At 41.2% G+C, this 24,484-nt stretch overlaps 1 protein-coding gene across 3 annotated transcripts in view; it reads left to right on the top strand.

Moving 5' to 3' along the window:
* ANK3 (ankyrin 3) overlaps window positions 1–24,484 on the top strand; it is a 349,693-nt gene that overhangs the window by 33,920 nt on the left and 291,289 nt on the right. Inside the window, exon 2 of one of the 3 annotated variants that reach the window (XM_058421436.1) lies at window positions 5,730–5,768. The exons of the other annotated variants lie outside the window; for them this stretch is intronic. Coding sequence (XP_058277419.1) covers window positions 5,730–5,768 — 39 coding nt within the window. The remainder of the gene's footprint in view (window positions 1–5,729; window positions 5,769–24,484) is intronic. 3 annotated transcript variants of the gene reach the window in all.

Consider the following 24,484-nt stretch of genomic DNA (forward strand, 5'->3'; position numbering starts at 1 on the left):
TAGAATTAGGTGTCTCTTAAGTCCTGGCAAGAATATGGGTGTCACTAGGGGCACTCCAGATTGTTTGGGTGGTCTCCCAGTTGAGCACTCCTGAGACAGAAAATGGTTTTCCCTGAATGTGTGGCCTGAACAAACCAAGTTCTCATTTAGTCCTCACTGGGGTGAGATGAAAAGTGTGGCTTGCACTGGAGTTAAAAAACCCATAAAGGAACTTCCAAGACTTGGACTTCAGGCTCTGACTTCTGTGAAGTGTTCTACTGCATATACGTGGAGGAACAGAAAAGGCATAGAGGGAAGTGTTGGGGGGATCTGTCATTAGTTATTGTGCAGTTATCTAGAGAGAATTCCAAAAGCAGGTGACTTCTTTTCCTAACTTTGCCCCGTACCTCCAGCAGCGCGCTCAGCAGTGGCGGCTGAGTGCGAATGCTCTCATTTTGCACTTGTGGCAGTAGCTGCAGAGGTGTGGCAGAGGAGCAACGCTTTGGAGCTGGTGTTCAGGACCTCCTGTGCCAAGGGCAGCCTTGGTAGGGTGGCATGTCCCATCGCAGCCGGTGCAGCTGCAGGGTGTGCCTTCCAGGACCGGGGTTTTCACCCTTTCTTACGGCAGGCGCGGCTGCAGAGAGAAACTGGAAGCCACGATAATCTTGCAGGGGTGCTGCTTTGAAGCAGGGCTAAGCTGAACTGTGGGGGTGTCTCTACATCAGTGAAGAGTATAATCGCACGAGGGTGGCTTTTGTTGCTGAGGGAACCCTGAAACCTGAGCGAGGGTGTGACTCCTGGCTGGTAGCACATGCTGTGGTGACACAGAGCACTGTGAGTGCAGCACTGTGCGGGGCAGCTGACCGAGGTGGACATAGATATGGGAGCCAGTGGTGCATCTTGGGTGGGACAGCCCAAAAAGTAGAGTTTTCTGCTGTTACTACATACTCTTAAAGTCTGGTTTTATCCAGAAGAATGGTCTGAATAAAAAGCCATTTTAAAGTGGGAATAAGAAAGGACTATAATATGAAAATGTCTAGCTGTAGAACTTATGGTATTGGATGTGACCTGTGTTCACTTAATATTAGTGCAATGCAATCTGTGTGGGAACCCAGAAATAGAAATATGAACATTGCCCCTACTTAATACTTGCAGAAATTCTCCTTTAGTCTAAGCATTGGGCAATAATGAGAGGAGGTTGCTCCCTCTGGGAATTGAGCCCTTTATTCAAAATGTAGTTCAGCAGTTGAACTCAGGAAGAATATCCATTAACTACCAGTAATAGCACTTGTATCCCCTTTTCTGGATTCCAGATACTAAATGGCAAGACATTAAAATGCTACAAAAGCCTGGGTTGCAATGGCACCACGTATATCATTTCAACATTTAAAATGTGCCAGTTCCAAGTAAGAAAGAGCTCTTTATAATTCATCCATCAGCTGAAGGTGCTGCTGCTAACTTAGAGGGGAAGTAGTAATCTTCTGTAGAATGTGCAAAGATGTTCAGGAAGAATTGCTAATACATCTAGGTCTGTTTTCTCTGGCCACCTGTGTTGGTGAGTAATGGGACTAACCTGAGCCCCCATGTGATTTCAGAACAAAGGCTGAGGGGTGTGAGAGGGAGTATGTGACAGGAAAGGCCCTGGGGACTCTTAAAACCTCTCCCAGAAAATGTTACACTTTTATTATTGTTGAAATGTAAAAGCAGCGACTCAAATGATTGTCTGAAACTTTTTTACACTAGCATAAAAATGCCAGAGTTCTACCAATGGTGCAGTTAAGTACTTTGTTTAATTGGAATTGCCGTTGAAATTGATGGATATTTTTCTTGTCTGTATCCTAAAAAGGTGAAGCCTTACTGTTACCAAATTGGCCTTCTCATTGTTGTGTTGGTGAAGCTTTTATGTGTGACAGTGGGTAGTTCAGTGTAACTGGTACTGTCTGGCATGTAGTGACTGCTCCAGGTAATGGCAAACACTGGATATTTCAAATTCCTTCTGATCATGGAGCGAGTAACAGGGTAGACCTTGTCTGGGATGCTTAACCTGGAGCCAAGTTCTTTACAGAAGGAAAGTGATTAAATGTCTTTCCTCAAAAGTGCTATCTCCACTGCCTGAAAAAGCAGTTTAACAGGCATCAGTGAAGGTGTTAGGTGAGGCTTAGAGGTGCCTGTTCCTGAGTATCAACCTCAAATCAGTATTTCACAAAGCACCACTCTCACAGCTGTGTGCATCTCTGCATTTAAGGTTGTATTTAAGCCTGGGTGCTACAGCCCCACTCCGTAGGGTAACCATGGGCATGGACTTGTGCTGGGTGCCTTACCTGCACCCTGTGCTGCCCACAGGATCTCCAGATCTGTGCCCTGTCAAACTCTGCTTGTCTGTTAGACAAGGCACACAAGCAGCTGTGGGAAGAACAGAGCGTTGTAGTTCTGTCATTTACAGAAGCTGCAGTGTAGCCTAAAAGTAAACAAAGAGAAAATTAATCAAGAGCAAGAAGAGTTCAGCTTATGAAAAATGTCATAATTCAGAGGACTCCTTGTACCTCACGAGTACTTTTGTGTTTACAGTAAGTAAAGATGTATTCCACTTCTCCCCTCACCACAAATCTGCAACCCGTATCCCTCAGCTTCTAATTTATCAGAAGAGATTTTATGGATGTCCGTGTGATAATGCTGGGAACCTCAGTTATGAAGCTGTCAACACTTTTTGCCTAATGCAGATCCTGGGTAATATGGAGCCTGACGTTGCTGTGCAATGTAAGAAGCACACTAAAGAGCTGAGTTCTTGTCCTTTTGGCCACAGGCACGCTGTGATGGTTTGTTCCTCTGGCACCAATGCTCCAAGGATTGATTTGCTTGGCTTTGTTGTGCTGCAGCCCTTGAGTAGCCAGAACCTTGCCTAGGGATTCAGACATACCTGCCATAAGCATTTCATTGCTTCTTTACACATTTTACTGTGCAACCTCTTGACTGTTAGGCCACTGACATAAGGACTGGTGGATTCGTTTGCCCCTGTGCCAAGTACGGAGAAAAGCTCCAAGTGCTCACTTCAGTGAGAAGCTTGTGCTAACCAGCTAGTTTTATACACCAACTCCTGGTATATATTCCCCAGGTGCTGTGGATGAACGTTCTCCCTCTGTGCATTCTCTTTATCACAGGCTTTGCAGCATCCCAGGTGACAGAAAACTGCACAGATTGCACAGATCCCAGCAAACACTGAGCACTGGACTCGTGTCTAGCTGCCTGGATCTTTCTCATGCTTTTAATCATGTGGGTTTTAAAGGTACTGCAATTTCTCTTTGTGCCTTTCCAGTCTTCTGTAGTGCTTCTTTGGAAATCAGTCAGGAGCTCAGTGCTTTTAGCTGGTCTGTAATTTGTTCTCAGATCCAATGTGGGGCTTGGTTTACAAGGAACTGTAATAACTGCCAAAGCAGCATATGTGAGTGACATGAACAGTATTGTAGTAAGCAGCCAGCTACACAGCCAGCTTAATTCATCACTCACTATGGGAGAGTGACAGTTTAGCATATGGCCAGTCTCTTCAGATGCTGCTTTATTTCAAATATATTTAGGACTATTTAGTTCTTCCATTTGGGAAGTAGGTTGGAGCTGTAAAGCAATTTCTCCTTAGGCTTTTTGCCTGGTCTTTGGTGGTGGTCAGATCTTGAGGTTAGAGCTGAAATAAAGCTGCTCCTTTTATGCTGTAAGAGAATGGCTGAATGGTAACATGCATTATTCACTAGGAATTGTAAAGACCTCTTCAGGTACATTAAGGATGGATTGTTGAGTGATCTGTGTAATATATTGCATAACTTATAAATTAGTGCCAGGACAGTGTATAGAGGCAGAACCTATTGTTTGCTTAGAATTATAGCCAAATAATTACTGAAGGGGTTTCTGCTTTGTCTTTATAGTGAGAAAATTTTAATGAGTTGTTCAACAATGCTATTTGACTTCTATTTTTTTGCTGATTATTAGTAATGTGTTTTTTGTTCAAATAAATCTTGGGATAAAAACTTAAGACACGATGTGAAAATATTTTATTTTTCATTACTGGGGTTATTTTACATAAGACATTAATTTGGGAAAGGGAATACCCTGAGCTACTTGTATTTTTGTATGAATACAGAGAACTATCTGATCTTTAGATAGATAGTGCTAATAGTAAGTACGTTCTGAATTCCCACCATTTCAAAATAATTGCTATATTCCTACTGTGACAAAAACCAAAGCAAGTGTTGAGCTTAGTTTCTTAAAGGGGTTTTAAGTAACTTGTAGAAAATGAGCAGTTCTAGGCAATGTTCTCTCAGTGGGACTGTTTCTATAATAGTTGGGGTTTTTGCTCAGATGATAGTCAGTCTGGCCAATCAGTGACAATAATGCACACACGTACTCCAACTAAATTTTGCCACACTGCATGATTTTTTCACAATGAAGGCAGATATATCTGCAGTTTAAAGCCTGGCTTAGTGCTTTGTAGTGGATATGGAAATTAAACACCTCAAAGTGAGCAGCTATGCTGTGGGAATACGTAAATACTATTAAAAAAACCCCAAAACAACACAAACAAAAACCTAAACACAAACTCCAGACAACTCCTGGTGGGGAAAAAAAAGGTAAAAAAAAAACCCCAAACAAACAAAATTCACACACAAAAAATTTGCTTTTCATCTTAACAGCTGGGCTGATCACATAATCTCTGTATATTTCAAATAGATTTAGGAGAGCAAGTAGAATAATGTTCTTTTCTGGAATCATGTTGGCATTCTTTTTTTGATTCTTACTTTTCCTTGTATTTTGAGCCGGAGAGTTGGAACAGATGGACTTCCATAAAAAGCCAATGCTTCATTAGATTGGCGAGTTCAGCTTCCTGCTTTTTCACCTGAGGGACTGAGCAGTTGGATATAGTCCTAACTCTGTAAGGATCCAAGAATGATTCTGGGGACTTGGGTCCTAACTCCATGATATCTGCTTGGCCTCTTTTCCAGCCCCTGCCAAGAAATTGTTTATGCAGTCATATCTCTGACTGCTCTCCTTGTTGAAAAGCGTTTGGTCAAGCACTGTGGCTGCTCAAATGCAAAGCACAGAGATGCTTAAAAGGAGAGTGTGCTGAAGGCCATGGCTCTTTCTCTATCTCTCTTTTTTCCCTGTTCTTTTTTTCTATAGCCTTCGTCTTGTTTCTTTGCCCCTGTGTAGGTTTTGGCAGTGCTGCAGGGATGTCATGTTCTCTTTGGTGCTGTGCAGACATTTCCTTCTGCCCAGCATCTCAGTGCTTCACACCCTTTAACTATATTTTTTTTCTTTTCCTTTTTGAGGGACTTAATCTTTTGCCCTGTGACACTGTGTGGATCTCTTCAGAAAAACTCTCTGAGCAGATTTTCAGCACACAAAGATTTTAATTTTTTTTTTTTTTTTTTTTTTTTCATGTAGGACCCTGGTTTATGCAATATCCCCATGACATAATGAGACATCATCGTTCAGTGGGATGTGAAACACTTATTGTGGCATTAGTCAGCTGTATGGTATATTTGTGCCTTCATACTTCAGGTGCTGATGCTGATGTGTTTTCTGTAAGGTGTAGTGAGTGCATTCCTGGGTTCTTTGCTGCAGAGTGCTCACAGCTTTTGGATTGCTCCACAGTAGACCTCGCTAATGTGATCTTTGCATTTTAGCACTGTGTTTTTGTACTACTACAGAGATTGTTTTGTCTACCAGTTTTAACTCTCTTCAATCTAATTTCTTTATTTTAGATATACCACAAATTCTACCCTCCAAGAAACCCTAGAAAGGTAAACCTTAAAAATCCCACTTTTGTTCTTTCCCTGGGTTTTCAATGTTTAAACAAAGTGTTTGTTTTGGTTTTATCCTCAATGTACTGTTAGAATGCTTAGGTTATCGCTGGAAAACACAGAATGCTACACAGCAGAATTTTTGGGGCTGCCTGATCTTTTTGACTTCTTGTGGAGAATTTATCTGCAGTCTTATACTTTTGTCCTCACTATTTTGGAACCTCTTCTAATTAATCTCTGTTGCTGCTGTCATATATCTTGCTTTATGTGAATAAACAAGCAGCAACTCTTCTCATGAATCACATGGAAGACACTATTGTTTAGGAGAGCAGGTTTACACACCTTTGATATGACGAGAACATCCTGACTAAAGACCACTTGCCACAGTTTCCTTGTTTTTAAACAAAACCCCTCTGTCAGTCATTTCAGCAGTGCTCACCTTTGGTTGAATGCAATTTTGTTCCATCTCCATGCTTAGAAAATGTAGTCATGCAGTTATATGTTAGTGTTCAGCCATGTCCTTTTCAGCTGAATGTGCAATTCTTCATCACTTCGAAGAGAAATAAAAGTATGTTATACTCTTATGCCTGTATTACCAGTGCATAGTGTTGGCATTTGAATAATTATTCCCTTTCCCTCTAAAATGCCACCTGAAAAATGTGTGAGAAACTTATAACTGGCAAACGTGCAACTTCCTCCTTATTCCCTTGGGTTTAGTCCAATAATGTTCTGGTGTACTCCACTTTCTCTTGTGTCAGGTTTGAATAAGGTGAACAAAATCACAAGATTCCAGGATGTTTTGGACAGGAATGTCTCATTTTCTTTTCCCTCATCTGTTTGTTTGGTTTTTGTTTGTTTTCTTGGTTTTTTTTCCTTCTGCCTGACTAGCATTTATCTTAGCTGTATTCCTTGGCAAATTAAAAGGCAAGGCAGAGGATGACTTTCTGTGCAGAGAATGAGGGGCACTTCAAGGTATATTTCTCTGGTTTTGCCCTGCAAGTGGACAGAATTTTTTTCCTCCAGGTTGTCACTGTCACCTGCAGAAGCAAGTGTGAGCACTGGGGCTGTGAGAGTCAGATGTTTACAGGCTTGTGGCATCGTCTGCTCAGGTGCTTATGCTGACTGCATCCCTCAGCTTTGCCGCCGTTCTCCCTAGGTGTGCAAATTGTTTAATAGAATAAATGCCTTTTGTGGTATTGATGCATTTCTCTTCTTCAATAAAAGCATTTTGGCAGAACTGTCTCCTACTTAATGTTTCAGGTTTGCTGGGCCCAGTGACAGGTTTAAAGTATCAAGCAGTGCAGCAAGCCTCAGAGGACAAGTCACCCAATTTTCCATGCTGTGTTTTTGTGTTTAAAGTATGAAGTAGAACTGCTCTGAATTTCGCTGTTACAAGCATTGTGCGTGGTCATCTGAGCTACTCTGGTTCAGCTGAGAAGGATAAAGACTAGGCCTGCAGCTGCCACCATCTCAGTAGAAAAGAAATATTCTTGATCACTTCCAAACCTTGCAAGCAGCGCACTCAGCTCTCACACTGACACTGTGACGTGAACTGGTAAAAAGTCTCTCGGCAACTCTGTTAGAACTTTAAAAGTGTCATAATTTTGAATAAGGCAGGAATATTAAAGTGTGAACTGGAGAGGAATTGGAGGGAGTTAAATGGCTGAAGCTGGCACTGTTTGCCTTTAATCCCTTTTCCTTGTTCTAAGTGGGACAATCTCAGATACCTTCTGCTGAGCTTAATGCGTGTAATGGAAGAAGCATGGCTCTTGTTTTTTTAATCTTCTTGGGGACTGGAAGCCCCTTTGAATGCTCTGCTAATCCACCTCCCTTGAGAAAAGAGGGAAGAAAGAGGAAAGCCTTTTTTAAACTTGTTTTGGTTTTTTGATGGGTTTGAGTTGGTTGGTTGGCTTGTTTGCCAGGGCTGGTTGTATAATTGTTGGATTCTGTGCAACAAAGCTTTTGTGTTCAGGAAGCTGGATCTGGCTGCTAGCCTTGCACCTGCTGCAGTGCCGTGCAGGGAGGTTGTGCTGCTGCTTCCCTGTTGTGTTGTGCTCACCCTCAGCCTGAAAATGAACCTTCCATTGCCTGTACTGGGGGGGAAAGGAAGGATTTTCCAGCAAACAGCCAGAAATGTTCCTGCTTAGCCGTCATTCCTCTTCTTGTGCTTTCTGCTTGTTCCCCTGTAGCGCTGAGCGTGGGGACAGCTGGCTGGTAACTACTTAGAGTGGGAATCTCCGAGTTGTACTGACCACTCATGGCCATTTTTCTTCCCAAGTCTTGTGCCCACAGTGTCACCATGCACAAGGCCTGTGTTGGTCCTGAGTTCTGTAATAGTTAGTTCCTATTCTTCTTCCCTTGGAGGCTTAGAAATGACTCCAGTATGTGATTTATTGTATGTCTTAATAGATGAGAGAAATAGATTTTTTTCCTTTAAATTTCGCTGACAGAAGTTTACGTTAGCAAATTAGTTTCAATTTTCTTGCGAGGAAAGTGAAATGGAATATAAAACGTTTTATAAATAAGGCAAAGCTTAAAAATATATGAAGACTTCACAAAATTGTGAAAATACTTAAAACCATTTTAGTTCTTTACATTATGTATTTTTAAATTGGCAGTTTTTAAAAATGTAATTGCCTTCTCTTTGCCTGACATATGGATGCTCTTTTTGTTGTTGTTCAGAAGGTTATTTCTTACTGTTACACTTCTAACTTGTCATGACTCGGGGCATATTCCAGCATTTTACTTATTTCAAGAGCTTTGAACAAGCTGACGTTAGAGACGAAAGCTTTTTTTTCTTTTTTTCATTACTTAAATTACATATTTGTGTGGGATGAGAATCAGATGGCAGCATTTTAGAAATGTAGTTCACCACTTCAGTCTTTTGTGCCAGTTATCTGTCTGGTCAAGGCTGTGATATAAAGGCTTGGAAATTAGAGTTGGCATCTGGAGGCCTCTCTGTTTAAAGCTAAAACGAGTTAATAGAAGTAGCCAGAAGTAAGGACTGGAAAAAAACCAACCCAAACTGTGAGGCTGGGAGCTGGCAGCCGGTGGCACGAGGTGGCACTTGGGCAGTGGTGCGCAGCGTGGTATGCCCAAAGCCACGGGGAATAAATGCAGAAAGCCTGTCGAATGATTGAGCACTGTTAACCTTTACATGGTGTTTGCTGATCCACGTGCATGCACCGCCAGATCCTGGAATCTGGGAAGTGCAAAAGTTGTTCTGTTGTTTGTTTGGTTGGTTTTTTTTAACCTTGAACCTAGCAGTTGTAAGAGTAACCGAGGAGCCTTTTGGAGTCTCTGTGCTGGGATCTGTGGCATAAAAATAACCCCACCAAAATAATTTTCAGGAAAATATGATGACTTTAAAAACATAGTATTTGTCTTTTATGCTTTTGCCACAGAATGTGTTACAGCTGTGATCTGTGCCTGGGCAATAGATGCTCTCTCCTCCAAAATTAAGTTTTACCGTCAGCCAGTGGAAAGAAGAAAAATTCAATGTCAGCGCTGGTTCTCCAGCTGATAGTAAAACGGCTTCTAGCAGTGTGCACTTTATATTGCCTTTTTAGCTGTGTTTATACTTAGCCTTGATGTGCATCAGAGGTCTTTTGAGCTCCTTTATGAAGATAAAAATATAATGCAACTGCATAGCCCATGAATGGCTTTTGCCTTTTTTTGTGCTTATGCTTATTAGAAGTCCCAGAGGAGGCTGTTATTAACACAGAGGAGATTTGCATGTTCCTGTACTTAAAAGCTACAACCAAGATTTTCAGTTGTAAAATAAACATTTGTTTTGTAAAGTCCTACTCAGAACACTGCAATCAGAAGACAGAGATGTACTGACTTGTAGGTAGAGTAGAGGTAATGTTAGGGATTTAGTTTTAAATATCTGAGCCTCACTTGATGTAAAAAGGACAACTTACTTAAAAATGTTACAGAATTGTGTGTAAATCATATGTGAAAATTGGGACAGGTGGAGATGCAATTTGCTAGGTGGTAAAGCAGGGAAGTGTTCCACAGTTGTGTGTGCTTAAAAGCCTTATCATAACTGTGAGTTCCAATTTAAGTTTTGTCTTCTGTGCCAATGTGAAAACTCCTAACCATGGGGGGCAAGGAAGGTATTTTTTTTTTTTTTGAACATTTAGGAGTATAAATCAGTGAGCTAGCATAGCTGTTTCTGGCAGCTGAATATTGCTTTAGCTGGGAATTTATTGTACACTATTCCTTTCAGAACATTTTCATAAATACATAAATAATAAATTAATGGTTCTCAGCAAGACAGGCTGTTTTTTCAGGTTTTAGAGATCTGGTTTGTGTTACTCCATGCAATCAGACAATCATATAGTAAATAGGAACAAAAACTGCAAAGCCCCTTGGTAATTAAGTACCACAGAAATGTTGTTCATCATCAATCAGCAGACTCCTACTATTTACTTTCTCCTAGCATCAGTGACCTATGGTTTTTTAGCCTTTTGAAATTGTGTTTTCTATTGGTCGTTACTTTCTGCCCTCCTGTATGTTTTGGGGTTTTTTTTTTCAGTAGGGATAAAACCCCAACCCAGTAACAGTTGTTAGCACTTTCTGCCTTTCTTTCAAACAGATTATCATTTTGAATTTTTCTAATTCCAAGTAAGTTTTTTTTTTTTAAATTTATTTCCTAATGCAGCAATTTCATATGCAAAGTGCTGGGCAGGAGGGTTATATTCCAACATACTTTCCTGGTTTCTGAAATAACAGGACAAGATGATGCCCCAGCGGAAGATGGCAAAGCTCCTGGGCTGGCCTCCAAACTTCCATTATGTGATCACTTTGCTCCATCTGGGCAGCACCTGTTGGAGGAGAGGTAATAAGTGAAACCTCACTCTCCAAGCAGGGGCTGCTCACAGAAAACAACCCCCAAGGACAGGGAAACACCTGCACTGTAGCAAACCTTGTCTTTAGCAGCATCAAGAGATCACCCAAAAGGAGGAAAGAGAATTAGTGAAGTCTTCCTGAAGATTCAGGGGTGCCAGGCACTTTGGGGCAGTCTGTTTTTGACAAGCAGATGTCTTTGTACTTCTTATGAATAGAAACTACCCGAAATTCTCACATCCTGCCAGCAGCAGAATTGCCTGGCTTCCTTGGAGTGGGAGACAGGCAAGTCTTCTGTCAAAAACAGAGAGAGAAGCTGTAGAGCCATTACTGCAATGTTTTTTTCAGTCAGGTCAGATTTGTGGAGAACTATCATTCCAGAGAGGTTTAAAAGAGGCTGAACCCAAAGCTTTGGAGCCTGTGAGGAGGAATTTAAGCAGGAACTGCTCTGCAGTGGTAGTTTGTGACCAGGACATGACATGCCATGGAGGGCAAGAAGGTCCAGTTGCAGCAGGGGCCGAACTGGCTAGGAGTAGGAATGTCAGAGACACAATGGATCCCTGTATGGGACTAGAAAAATAGACAGCAACTCTCCTTTATGCACATGATGTAGTTGGGTACTCCTACAAAGGGAAAGATGGGATTGTACTTGTAGAGAAATTCCTCTGTGTTCAGCCTGATTACAGTCAATCAGCCTCCTGATAAGTTGTTACAAAAAGTGATCAGTGTTGTCCCTCTTGAATTAAATATACTGACAACTTGAAACAGTTTTTGCTAGCAAATTCTTGCAGCTTGAAATGTAATAGTTATGGAAACTGGAACTGTTTCATTGCATTAAAGGTGTTGCATACACTGCATATGCTAAAACCTTTTGCTTTTCTCTACACATGTTAATAATAATGATGATGTAGCCCTGAAGCATTTATGACCACTCCTGGAGTTTTAGAAATCATGTGGAGTTCATCAAATCACTTATTGATTTTGTAAAATTTTGAAAATGGGCATCTTAAGTATACCATTTCTGGCTAATGGTCATTGGGACTTTCAGTGTAAGTTAAACTGCCTTTCTGGCAACAGAATTGTATAAATATAAACTGAAATTGCTCTGAAGCACAAGGCCACTGGCAGATAGTGAAACATGAACCTCACTGATGTGATTTACGGGAATCTGTTCCTGGTATTGCTCCTGTTATCAGAACACACATTGTTTTTGGTGTTGGAGGCACTCAAGGTCCTTCGTGCAGCAAGGAGATGCTGTGAGTGGGGCTTTATAAACAGTGTGGAAATGGCATGCGGATAATGTGCGAGGTTTTGTCATGAGGAAAAACAGCAGGTTAAAAAGGTCCTTCACACAGGAATGCTAGTTCATGTGGCACAGCAAAATAGCAAGAAAGTGGGAATATTTTTCCTTCTGGTAATGATCCACTGCATTGTTAGGGCTTAACTAATGAGCTAAGTGAAAAGTAATACTAAAGAAAATTGTTTCAAGGTCAGTGTCTCAATGTCAGAGCTTTCAGTCTTTTCTTGCTGTTGTTTCTCCTGCTTAGAATAGAAATATATATTTAAACCAAGTATTTAACTGAAATTGACAGCTTTGCTTTTTTTTTTTTTTTAACGATCAAGTTTACTGTTTGGGTTTGCTTCTTTCAAGAGCTTCCAGATTAATGTCAATGACATTCAAAGCAGTGAACAGAAGTGAGAAAAAGAGGGAAACAAGTATAAGAACTTTCTATATAAGTAGAAATTGTAGGTCTCCTTTAACATTCTATGTGAGTTTTATTTGTTGATGAATGTAGAGACTTTTCTTTTTTCCAAGGTGCTTTCATGGCTGTAATAATTCACCTGTTACGAGCTTGAAAAAACTTCATGCTAATTTCTCACTTTAAAATAAAATTTTAAGAAAGCAGTGTTTGTTTTGAGGAGGTTACACATGAAAACTGAAAGCTGACCAAGTAATCAATTTGTGTTCCTAAAAAACATTAGAGAGGGAGACCACTTGTAACAGTAGTGGGAAGTGAGCATCCTTAGTTTGAATTAATTAGGAAAGATTGGGCAGGTTAATTAGCATTTTGGTTTTTCAAACTCGGTCCATGTTGGGGATGTTGAGACCAATGCCATTGTTCTTACACATGCAATTTTATGGATTATTTAATCTGTGAATTACAGGTTTTGTCTAGAAAGCAGCAAATTATGCTCTCACATGCTCCAGGCAACATTGTGACTTTTATTTGCTGTGAATGATACTAAATATGATGGTGAATGCTCTTTGGAGGCCAGATGAGTTGATATTTCCAAATATTCCGTGTATGAATTTTGTTTGGTGCGAGTGAGGAGATGCAGGTGATGCTTAGCAGCTCTCCATACAGCAAAGAGGGGATGAAAAGGTGGAGCAAGATAAGGATCCCGAGCTGGGGAGAAGGAAAGAGCTTTTCTGCCCTTTGTTTACCTCTGCAGTCAGTTTCTTTAAGTTATCTTGGAGCCAGAGGTTGCTGTGCTGTTGCTGTCATACACTTGCTCAGCAGACTTGCATTGGCACATTGAAGAGCTTAGATGATGCGTGCTGTCCTTACGTTAACTTTCCTTTTTCTTCTGCAAAAGCCTTGTATAAAAGCATCTGTCCTTCCAGCAGGTACCTAGACTCAGTACAATGGCTGAGACTCCTCGTGGGAGTTTAGGACTGGCGCTGCAGAAAATTCCCAGGAGAGCTTGATGCCCACAAATAATAGATGATTATCCATAGATGATTGGTGACCACTGGAGAGTATTTCAGTAAATGTTTTGTATAGCAAAGTAAAATACAGTTTAGAGCCTTGGGGAAGAAGACTGGTTGAATAAGATTGTAGTAGTGGATTGATATTTGAGAAAATGAACAGTTTTTAAGTTTAAATTTCTGACCAGAATGGCTCCCCTTTACCATTTTTGTGCCTTGAGGGTGCAAAGTTTTCTATATCCACTAAGTGTCTGGTTACCTGGTGTTTGCAGCAGCAATAGCTGGGTTTTCTTTAACCCTGAAAACCTGTTGAACCTGGCGGTTTTTATCCTTTAATGGGACAGTAAGTTGGCAGCAGAATTGTAAGGTCTCATATAATGATCCTTTCCTAGCTCAAATTTTGGCTAAGGTACTGTATCCTTTCAGGTATTTCCTAAAAGGAGTGTTGGAATCTTTTCAGAGTCTGTGGAGTCTCTGGAGTCCCAGCACTGAGGTGTCTGCATGTAACGCATCAGTATTTCTTGTTGTGAGTTCTGATTGCTGCCACTTAAATAATACAGTATCACGAAGGGTGCTTTTTAAATAAACCTCATCCTCCTCATCCCAGCTTCTTGGAGAGATCTGAGTTGTAACTACTTGACTTTTGGATTCAGGGAACATGCTTTCATTTGTATTTTAATTCTCTGCCATCATTTACAAGGTTCTTTGCATCCTCTGGTGCTCATTTACAGATTTTTCATTCTCCCTCTACGTTAGAGTTACTATGTTTTTCATATTTGTAGCAGGAAAGATTAATCTGAAGTGAAAACGAGCCTGGATTATTACAAAGAGCTGTTCAGCAGCAGCAAGGGTTATTTGTTTTGTGTGGATAATGAGAGGAGAGCCCTTATCCCCCAGGGACCACCTTCTGCAACGTCATGCTGCACGATTTCTGTTCTTGCATGGCTCTTAAGCTCCGTATTCAGCAGATTATTGGAGCAGGGTGGGGCTGTACACTAAGAGCACAGCACACAGATTTATTTCCATCAGCCTGGCAGCAGCACCACACTCAGTGATCCTGTCCAGCTGCGTGGCTGCTGTCACAGCTGCACCACCAGCACGGTGGGAATTGTTACAGTCCCGTTGTGCTCTGTGCAGCAGAGCCCCTGGCCTGGGGCAGACAGAGCCCTTTAAAGCTCTTCTCCTCTCCTGCTGCTTTCGTTCACTTGGGCAGCTCTGCAGCGCAGATGTGCAGCTCTGGGCATTAAGGGCACGCTGCATATTGCTCCTTGCAAGATGTACGTGCCATCATGACAAAGCGCATCTTCACGTTTTCGCTGCTCAGGTAGAGGCTTCTTTCTCCCACTCGCCTTCTGGCTGATAAGATGAATAGAAAAATGTACTGGGGATAGAGAGATCATGTTGGTATAGCCACTTCTCCTTTCAATTTTTTGGATCCCTCCAAATAAGTTATTTTTTAATTTTTTTTTTTCCTGTTTCCTCAGGATTTCCCTGATTTACCAAACCATTTAATCCTCATGGTGGAGATTTCAGAATGTCCGTCCTCCCTCATGCTCAGTTCTACAGAGCATAATGTTGCAGCATAAGTATCTGGCCTTGACCGTGAGGCCAGTGCAGGGGTTCTGGACAGCAGGGATTGTCCTTGGTTGGTGTTCTGTTCTACAGGTGCCCACCCAGCCCCTCTCTCACTGCTCCCCCCAAGAGCAGAGGGGGAAGAACTAAGAGGGAGGAGTTTGTGGATGGAGGTAAAGGCAGGGAGATCAGTTGCCAATTACCATTGTGGGCAAAAAACCCCCAAATTGGAGAAGACTATTTTCTTGCTGAGATGGAAAATCTGTATTAGTTATGACCAATTTGATTTTTTTATTGCAGAAACCAGACAAGAATAGAGTCATGTATCCCTCCCTCAACTGCTTTGCTGATTTTTTTTTTTTTTTTTTTTTTTTTTTTTTTTTTTTTTTTTTTTTGGTGGACTTTATTCCCTAGTCTGAGCTTAAAGGAAAGGCAGCTTTAGGTGGTGCTTGTCCATGGTTTGGTTTGGTGGTGTTTTTTTGTTTTTTTTTTTTTAAATTTTTTTTTAATTTATACATTTTAGGAGAGAATCTTTTTGTGTAGTTCCAGGTTTGAAAAGATTGTTCTAAGTTCTGTAGACAAAGAAAAATGAAATTTATTGATGGGTGTTAGTTTTAAGTCTTTGTAATGTGTGTTAGGCACAAAGCTCTGTACATTGTTTTAGCATTATAAATCAACAGATCGTAAGAAGAAACTCCAAATTAGATTCAGGTCTGTTGAAGCAAATATTTGACAGATCTTGATAGATGGAAGTTGTTCCTTTTGAGCTGTGTGTAAATTAACTTCATAATTTCAATTAAAAATGTATGTTTTTAATTGACAGGCGCAGACCCAGGGCAGCCTCATATGATTGACTGATAGTTTTTTGAAAAGAAAGGTCTTACTTATTGTCATGTTGAGAAGAGATGAAACTTCAAACTACTTTTACTCTTTACATGAGATTTAAGAAAAAAAAATCACACCAAAGCTTAAAACAATTTTTGCTATGAGATGTTGAGATTCTCTGGGACACCACAAATGATGGGCACAGGGTGAGGGAGAAAGTAAATTTAACAATGTCTCTCTATATTACTGAGTGGTGGGATTTAATGCATTTTGCTGTTTGACCTCTTACGCACTCCCTCCAGTTTGGTGTCTCTTGTCTCTCCATTATCTGTGAATTCATTCCCATCCAGGAATCTTCTAATGAGAGAGATCTAATCATGGCCAGCACACAGCCTGGAGTGTAAATAGGATCTGATCCATCACCTGGTGCTCTGAGAAATAATTAGGGCCATCATTTCACCTGGTTTTGTATGTGTTGTAGATGGACCACAAAAACTTCTGCGTTCATTGTTGGAGATGTTAAAAATGAACCCAACAATGAACAAAACCCCCAAACCAGTAATTAGTTTTTCATGAAAACAACCTAATTTTTTGGCACCTTTTCCTTCCTAAAACCTGGACCAGGAGAAGGATATTGTACGAGAGGCAGGAGTGCAAACAACCCCTCTTTTTTATTCACCTGCCCCCAAATATTTTCTTCTTGGTCGTGTTTTTGTCCGAACGCAAAATAACCAAAACACGTAAGGCAAATTTAATCTCTGGAGGGCAAAAATTCAAATTTGGTAGCTTATATAAACTTATTTACTTCAGGGACTATATCTTAGTACAGCTGTCTATGTGCAAATATAAACAGATTTTTATAGATAATGTTGCAATAACTGTTAACATTGTAGACTGGGTATCCAATTTGGGGGTTGTGTCTTTAAAAGGCACTTGGGCAGATGACTGTTAAACAGCTCCTATGCTCACTTAAGGAGCTGTTGGGCCATAATAGCCATGACACTAGAAATCATTTTTGTTTTATCCCTCAGCAGAAACTTCAGGATTTAATGTTAAGCATTTTTCAGTTAGTGCCGTGACTTAGTGCTTCTCTTGCGGTTTCAAATTGATGTTTACAGCGGATACTTGCGATATTATGATTTAAATTAAAAGGTAAGCGATGAAGAAATTGTCACCTAACCACAGTGTCATGAGGCCCATTTTTTCCTCTCTAATTAGGAAAAAGCTGCTAGATAGTTCAGTGTGTTATGCTCCAAATGTGCTCCCAGAGCGGAGTTGCTCCAACTTTACTTTTTCCCCCATGTTTAAAAGAACAGCTTTTCTTGCTGCTCTGATTTCGTCAGTGAAATTCGGAGGAGGATCTGGCTTAAAAACATCCTGCGGCCTGGGGCCTTAGAATCAAAGCTAAATTTGAGTTGTTGGGCACTTACTGGTCCAGTGAATTTGTGAATAACCTGTCATGAAGGCTTGTGAGGCTCCTGTGCTTGTCACAATGAGCGCTGTCGTGGGGAGCAGAGGCTGCACCAGCTGTGTGTGGCTCTGCTCTGTGCCCACCTTCCATTGCCCCACATACTTGTCTTCATGGGCTTGGTGTTGGGCTGGATTTGAGGGACTCTGAGCACAGATGAGCTGTTCTGAGGCACTGACGTCAGACAAACACCCTGGTGAAGCCCCGTGATGGCAGGAGCCCTGGCTTGGTGGCACCATGGCGAGGTGACACGCCTGCCCCGGCCGTGGAGCTGCCACACAGCCGTGAAAACCAGCCCTGGGTGGTGTCCTCTTGCATCCTACATGGAAACACTGTGCTGGCAGGCCAGCTTCTGTGTCCTGCCAAGGTGCTGAAGGAAAGGGACGTTGGAAGACTTTGTCTGAAATATTGCTTTGTAGGGTGGGGCTTCTCTGCCCCGCACTGTGGTCCTGTGGAGGTTTGCCCAAAATGGGCTGCTCTCACTCCCATCCTTCCTCTGCAAGACTTTGCTGACAGCAATATGTGTGCTTAGAATAAAACTTGCTGTCTTGGCTTAGCAAAAATGATCTGCTTTTCTGGGCTTACACTTAGAAAAAACAAGGTTTAAAAAAAATACAAAGCTTTTGCAAAACACTACGGGAGTGAAATCAAAACCAGAATCTTTCATGAAATATCTCAGCTGGTGAATAAGATTTTATAAAGCTGTATTAGATGTTGGATCTCTTTATGAAACTGTGCTTTCAAACATAGTTGGCAGACAATTAACCGCGCTAACAAATTTTGCAGGACTTTTTTTCTTACCTAATTTTTGGTTTGGTATTCCCTTGTTAATGCACTGGAGTTCTTACAAATTTCAGCTTCTGAAAGATGTTTTAAGGCAAGCTAATTTACCCCCTGAAGGGAGCGAGGGAAGGAATTGAATCTCTTAGCTTGCTTTCTCCCTGAGAGTAACTTCCCAGCCAGTCTGGGCTTCACTCCCAGACTCCCTTCAGTTCTGTCCCCAAGGGATATGTTTGTCCTCGAGGCTCCGAAATTCAGTTAGCTAACATATGTTAAAGAAATTGTGATGGCAAGACAGCTTGGTGTTGATTCATGTTAGCATCTCATGTTCATCCCTTGACTTAATACAAAAGTTAATTTTAACCTGTTAACCTGAGTTGTTTTGCTTGTATTAATTCTCAGCTTTTTTAAGGTGAGAATAAATGTTTTATTTAATACAGGTATCTGTCCTCCTGAAGGAGTTGTAGCAACTTCTTTCCTGCTAGTACAGGAGAGTGCAGCTCTCTTCATCGGGAGTTTGATCAGACTGCTCTTATTTCTTTAGTTGATTTCTGCTTCTACCCTGGAATATTGTTCCAGGACTTCCATTTAGAGGGAGGGAGGACATAATGGGGCAGATCTAACCTACAGCATGGAATTTTAGTCCAAGAAAATCTTCAGGCTGGTAGCTGAGTCTACAGTGGACTGCGCCAGCAACTGGGAATGGTTACTTAGTGGCAACCACCACTCTGTTCTCATAATCTTCGCCTGAAGATTAAGTGGGCTTTGGGTTGTTTTTATGTTGACGTGAGATAATGGACTCTTTCACATGTGCAGCTTTGCAAACAAGAGCACATTGGTAAATAGGCTGGGTTAGATGTCTAGTGTAAGTTAATGAAGTCAGTAATGCCAATATTTAAACTAGAATTCTCTTAAACTGCTCAAATTATGGATTTGGGAAAGCAATCAAGACTTAGCTGAAAATGTTTTTCTTAGCTTTTAATGTTTTCACAAAGTACTTCCTGTCATATCTGAAAGGAAAATAGACATTGTACATTGAATTTTGATTTTAATTTTGTAAGAGAAAGAGGAGTAAAGTTAATTTTCCTTCCATGCTCTGAGCACAAATTCCATTCCTGTCTAGGTAATACTTGGTTTAACCTTGAGTTTTGGCTGCTTATAGAGTAGGATATTGCTCGAGGAAGTACTAAGCAGTCCATCTGCAAAGCGATCCTGCAGCTAACGCTGAATGCCATAGGTTTTTGTTAAATTAAGCTCGTGGGTTTCTACACGCATTAGGAGCAAGCTGGCTTTTTGGCTGGCCTGCTTTCTCCGTGCTCTTAGTCCTGCAGTTAGGCTTTGGCATTGCTTGGCTGTTTGGATGTGGATGGTGTTTTGGTGAAGCAAGGAGCGACCGTAGCCCTTCTTTGTCAATGCCGCTGCATGCGGTTACAAAACAAGTTCCCAGTAACAAGTTGTGTCCCCCTCGCTGCTCGCATGCAAGTCACTCTAACTTATAAATAGAACTGTCCTGATAGACAGAACTTGGCCCATCCTCTTGTCCTCTTATGCGAGTTATTTTGATTTAAAAATAGAAACTGTCCTAGAACTGATACGTATCGAGGAGGTTGGGAAAGTTCACTTCTAGACGCCACTGTGATTAAGCAGCCAGCTACAGGGAGCAGCGTGCATGTTCTCATCCCTAACCAAAAGATTTCAAAGCACAGTGGCATTAACTTTACTTTTCCAAGGAGCTGTGCATTTTCTTAGGGTTAGATTTCTGCACGTTGTTCCTTTTCTGTAGCTTACCAAATTGAACACGAAATACACCAAAATATGTGCACCTCCACAAAGCAGCAAATGTTGTGAGTGTTGGGGAGATGAAAATGCTTCTGTGAGCAAGGGCTAGCTAGACAGTAGATAGTAGCTGTAATTTGTCATTTATTGAACTGCTGCTTTGATCATGGCATTACTGCAATGTCTTTAAGCATATGTTCTTTCTGAATGCCAATGCTTCCTTAGCATATTTTAAGGTAATTCTGCCCTGGTGTATGCGCTCAGTTTTGTATGCTTTTTTTCTTTAAGCTAGTTTCTAAAACTTTACATTTTTCCTTTAAATTAAAAATACAGAGATTTTTAAGTTTAGGTTTTTTGCTTGTGACACGCTTTAATGTGCATAAGAGACTTTTCTTGGGTGTTTGAAAAATCTTAATTTTTCCAGGCAGTCTTGTTTGGCATTTCTCCTTCCATTTCAGTTGACTTAGGCATCTAAATGCACAGAGTTACGCTGAGCATGCTAAAAGCCTAGGGATGGAAGAAGGAAAATCTGAATAATTTCCACAGTGTAATTTAGAGATGGATGGATGTCAGCAGTCACTTGATAGTAGTTTTACTATCAAAGTTAATTTGTGGGTCTGCAGAGGAATAAAGTTGCAAGGCATGATTTGAAGAAGAAAAAATAATTTATTCTTTCTTTTTGTTCTTTTTTTTTTTTTTTTTTTTTCTTCCTAAAGGCCTTTCCTAAGAAATCTGTTGTGTATTTCTATTGAGTACTCTTGTATCTAGTACTTAGCTGCCTCATCTGCCTCCTTACCTGGAATATAAGAGCTTGCCAAATTTTTTGAGGTAAGGAGCAAATGAAAAACAAGACCTCAAAAAAGTGTCTAAATGTTGACAGATGAATGATTATATCAAGTGGTAGAAGAGAGATTCATTACATTTCTTTTCAGCAGGGTTGCTATGGTTAGCTGAGCAATATGGGAGGAGAGGAGTGTGAGAGCTTTTCCTACCTCTCTGAGCATCTTGTGACTGTAAAATTCTTCTATTGCTTATCTAGATTCTTCCTTCACTTTCTAAATATACCAGTGCTTGGGAGATTACTCATTTTTGTTAAAATGAGAGAGAAAACATGAAAAATTAAAGGGGTTCTGAAGTAGGTTACTGATAATTCAATACCTTCAGTGCTACCTGAGTTATGGACAGGATGTGATGTGTCCTAAAACCTAAAAAAACAGTTTCCATCTCATGGGCTGGACTTGGAGATACCCCTTGGAATAACCAAGGTTCAGTGGGAGCCTGTGGTATTCCTCCATTGGCCCCCTGAGATCAGGGGATGGTTTGAATGCGTCAGCATCTGACAGCCAACAAGTTGCTCTGGGAAGAGGCTGTTTATTTTTATTATTCCTGAAGAAGCATGACTGCTTATAACATTTGAATTTAAAAAGTAATACAAAATTGCTTTGTATGCATAGAATTAGCTAAGCATGCCACAAATTAGAGGCTTTCTTTTAGCTAGCTAGTGTTAGGGATCCAAGCCTGAACTTGTTTTTAAGAACACACAGTTAATTGTACTTAAACTCTACCTACTTGGACTTAATTCAGAAAACAATGTGTTGTCCAGGTGGATGCACACATAGTAGAAAACTGTCTTGAAGAGAGGAGGTTTGCTTTGTACGTGCATTAAGGATAGGATGTTATTTTGATTGTTTAAGCATTGTTTTACCTACTGTTAACCAGCAGAGAGCAGTTTAGTTTGTAACATAACATATAGAAAAAGTGAAATTGGCAAAGGCTGGAGTGCTTTTTCGTTCTCCAAGATGGCCATTAAAAACAAACTGCCTGTGAAAATTAAATTCCCATGTCTGTGCATTGTCGACAGTGTTTGTGTTTTGTACCAAAGTATTGTCTGTAGGTATGAATTCCATTGTACGTCAGTGAGTTAAATGAAAATTCAAGGTTAATTTTGGGTAACGTTTGGACAGTATTTATTTATTTAAACTCTGCACTGTGTGAGGTGCAGTTCCTCAGAATACCAACCTTGCCAGGCTGATGTGGGGAATTAGCTCCCTGGTTTGGAGCCTCAGGGTCAGGTGCTGCCAGTTTGTTTCCAGCCCATGGAGACGGCGAGCGCAGGGACTTGTTGCCAGCACACAGAAAACAGCTTCCATCTGATGGTGCTGTTGTGGTTGCTCACTGAAATTCCTTTGCAGGGGAATGATCCAAGGAGAAAGCTTTCAGGCAAATAGCATTATGAATCAGTGCATTACATCTTCTTCTTTTCTTAGTCTGTGGTACGCGTGTTGTTTGTCGTGAGTGAAGTGCTGCTGAAAGGAGGGTGAGGGGCGAGAAGATCTGAAAGAGGCAAGGCGGGAGGATCCTGATATGAACCTCAACCACCCCCAAAATGCATGTATTAATTGGTCGTTGCCTGCTTAAGGAAAACCTCAACGTGCAAACAAACAAAGCCAAATATCACCCCCCATAAAATAACAACACAGCAAACCCTTTCGTTGTCACTTTTGTCAACCTCTGATGTGACTGATTTCACCTCAGAAATGGGCAAATTAGCGTTTTGCTACCTCAAGTCTGCAGTGTGAGTGCAGAGGAAGGGGCTGTTGCAGGATGTCTGATACCTGTTCCACCCTCTCACCTTCCCTGAAGGGGATCCTGAGGGGCAATGTCCATGTAGGAGTCTGGGGATGTGCCTGAAGAGGTGCACAGCCTGAAATGTGGCAATGACGTAATTGAGACGTGTTGAACGGCTGCTGTCATGGCTGTTGGTACCGTGTGCGTTCTGTGTAATGTGCCTCAATGGGCACACAGGGGAGAGAATTATTGCTTTGAAGCCTCTGGCCTCTCCTGATTATTATTATTTTTTTTTTCCATGAGGCTTGCAGGGAGGTAGCCAAAGCATTCAGCGGAGTAGAGGTGGCAGCATGTGGAAACATGATCTGTGACTTGCCAGTCGTGCACATACATGAGGCACGTAACCCTGGTGTGAGAGCTGCCTTTGCAGGGACCCTGCAAATCCTGTCTTAGGAACGGGCGAACAAGGGAGGAGCAAGCTCGCACAGGCAGCAGTAGTTGTAAATGTGTGTTTTGCTGAAATGCTGTTGCTGCTTTTATGAGATGAATAATTAATATTGCAAGGCTTATTGTTCGGAGCGGCAATTTTCAGGTCCTTTGGACGGGGATATAGAGCTGTTGGAAACGTAAACATCTCATCTAGCAATTTCTTCAGCAGCATGTTGTGCCTTTTATTGTCTGGATCTGCCTGGGAGTGGCTTTAAGATCCAGTAACCTGATCTTTTATCACTCTTGGAGGCTTCCTTTTCTGGTATGCCCTGATGCATTCAACACATGTCGGTATTGTGCGCGACCGGCAATCCGAAGGCTCGGGGCTCGCTTTCCGTGCGTGCGAGGAGCGGCAGATCACCGGCTGGTGAGCCCTTCGGAGACCTGCCAGCGTCTGCAGCTAATTGCTGCCTGCCTCATCAACTCCATTTGAGAGACTGGCAGCGCTCTGGGTGACCAGGCGAGGAAACGTGGACGAGATCTGAGCTCGGGAGTAAAGACTGGCGAAGGGAGAGAGAGGAAAACGCCTTTGCTGTTCTTGAGAGGGATCGGACCGATGTGAGAAGAGCCTGTTTCTCACAGAGGAAAGCAGAGCGAGGCTTTGAACAATCCTGGGCTGTGCAGGAGGAGCACAGGCTGCCTTTAGAAGCAGTTATTCTGTTACTCGTCTGAGAAGCGTCAGCAGATGGACTTTGGTTTCAGCGCTGCGAATACTTGAGTGGCTTTGCATGTTGGAATACAAGCAGTGATCTCTTTTATTCCCCTTCCCCTGTACATTCACCTGCTGAAAAATGAGTGAGGAAGCAAAGGAGAAAAATGCTAAACCAGCTCACAGGAAAAAGAAAGGAAAAAAGGTAACTCCCTGTACAGACAGGCTGCTGTAATTCTGTTTTTGACTCATTTTCTGTTCGACTTATTTGCTTATGGGTGTGGAGTGGCTTTGGTTTGATGATTTGTTTTGAATATAAGGATGGTGGTAGAATCAGGATGGTTCTGTTTATGCTAGATGCTGATGGGTGTGTTCTTTGCTCGAATCGGTATTACCATTGCAACTCAGTTGTTTTGCATTATTTAGTATTCCTGGCTTTAAATATATGTTAGTTACAGAATTTCAATGTGATTATAGTTTTCATAGTGTGTTCCAAACACAGGATTACAAATAAACAGGTATCTGAACGAAGGCTTTTTCGAAGGGGAGACTGATAATCAACATGTGCTCATGTAAATGAATATTATGGTCATGCCTAAGAAAAACAAGTTTACAATAAGCATTAATCTTACAGTTTTTCCTGTGTGTCACTTTGATCAGTTTTAGGTATTTTGGGGGCTTGAAATTACTGTGGTCAATTAAATTCTGGAATAAAATTCCTGTTTCAGTGATAGTAATGTCTCTTATGGTGTAAGTCTTTTGCCTGAAACTGTACTTAAAAGACAAATTTGATTATTACCTTCTATGTTGCAGTTTTTTGCTTTCCTAATATCTATGTAATTTCTACCTCCCACTTGGAAACTGATGATTTTCACATGTTTATACTCAAAAACCAGATTGCTAAATCTAGGAAGTACACTTCTTCAGCTTTTTCTAACTTGTTTTAAATATTAACTTGGTATCTTAATTTATAATGCGAATTCCTTTGCTGTAGAAAAAAGACATCTGAAAGGTGTATCATTGTTGCA

Source organism: Hirundo rustica, chromosome 8 (genome assembly GCF_015227805.2).
Source record: "Hirundo rustica isolate bHirRus1 chromosome 8, bHirRus1.pri.v3, whole genome shotgun sequence".
Classification (NCBI taxonomy): Eukaryota; Metazoa; Chordata; class Aves; order Passeriformes; family Hirundinidae; genus Hirundo; species Hirundo rustica.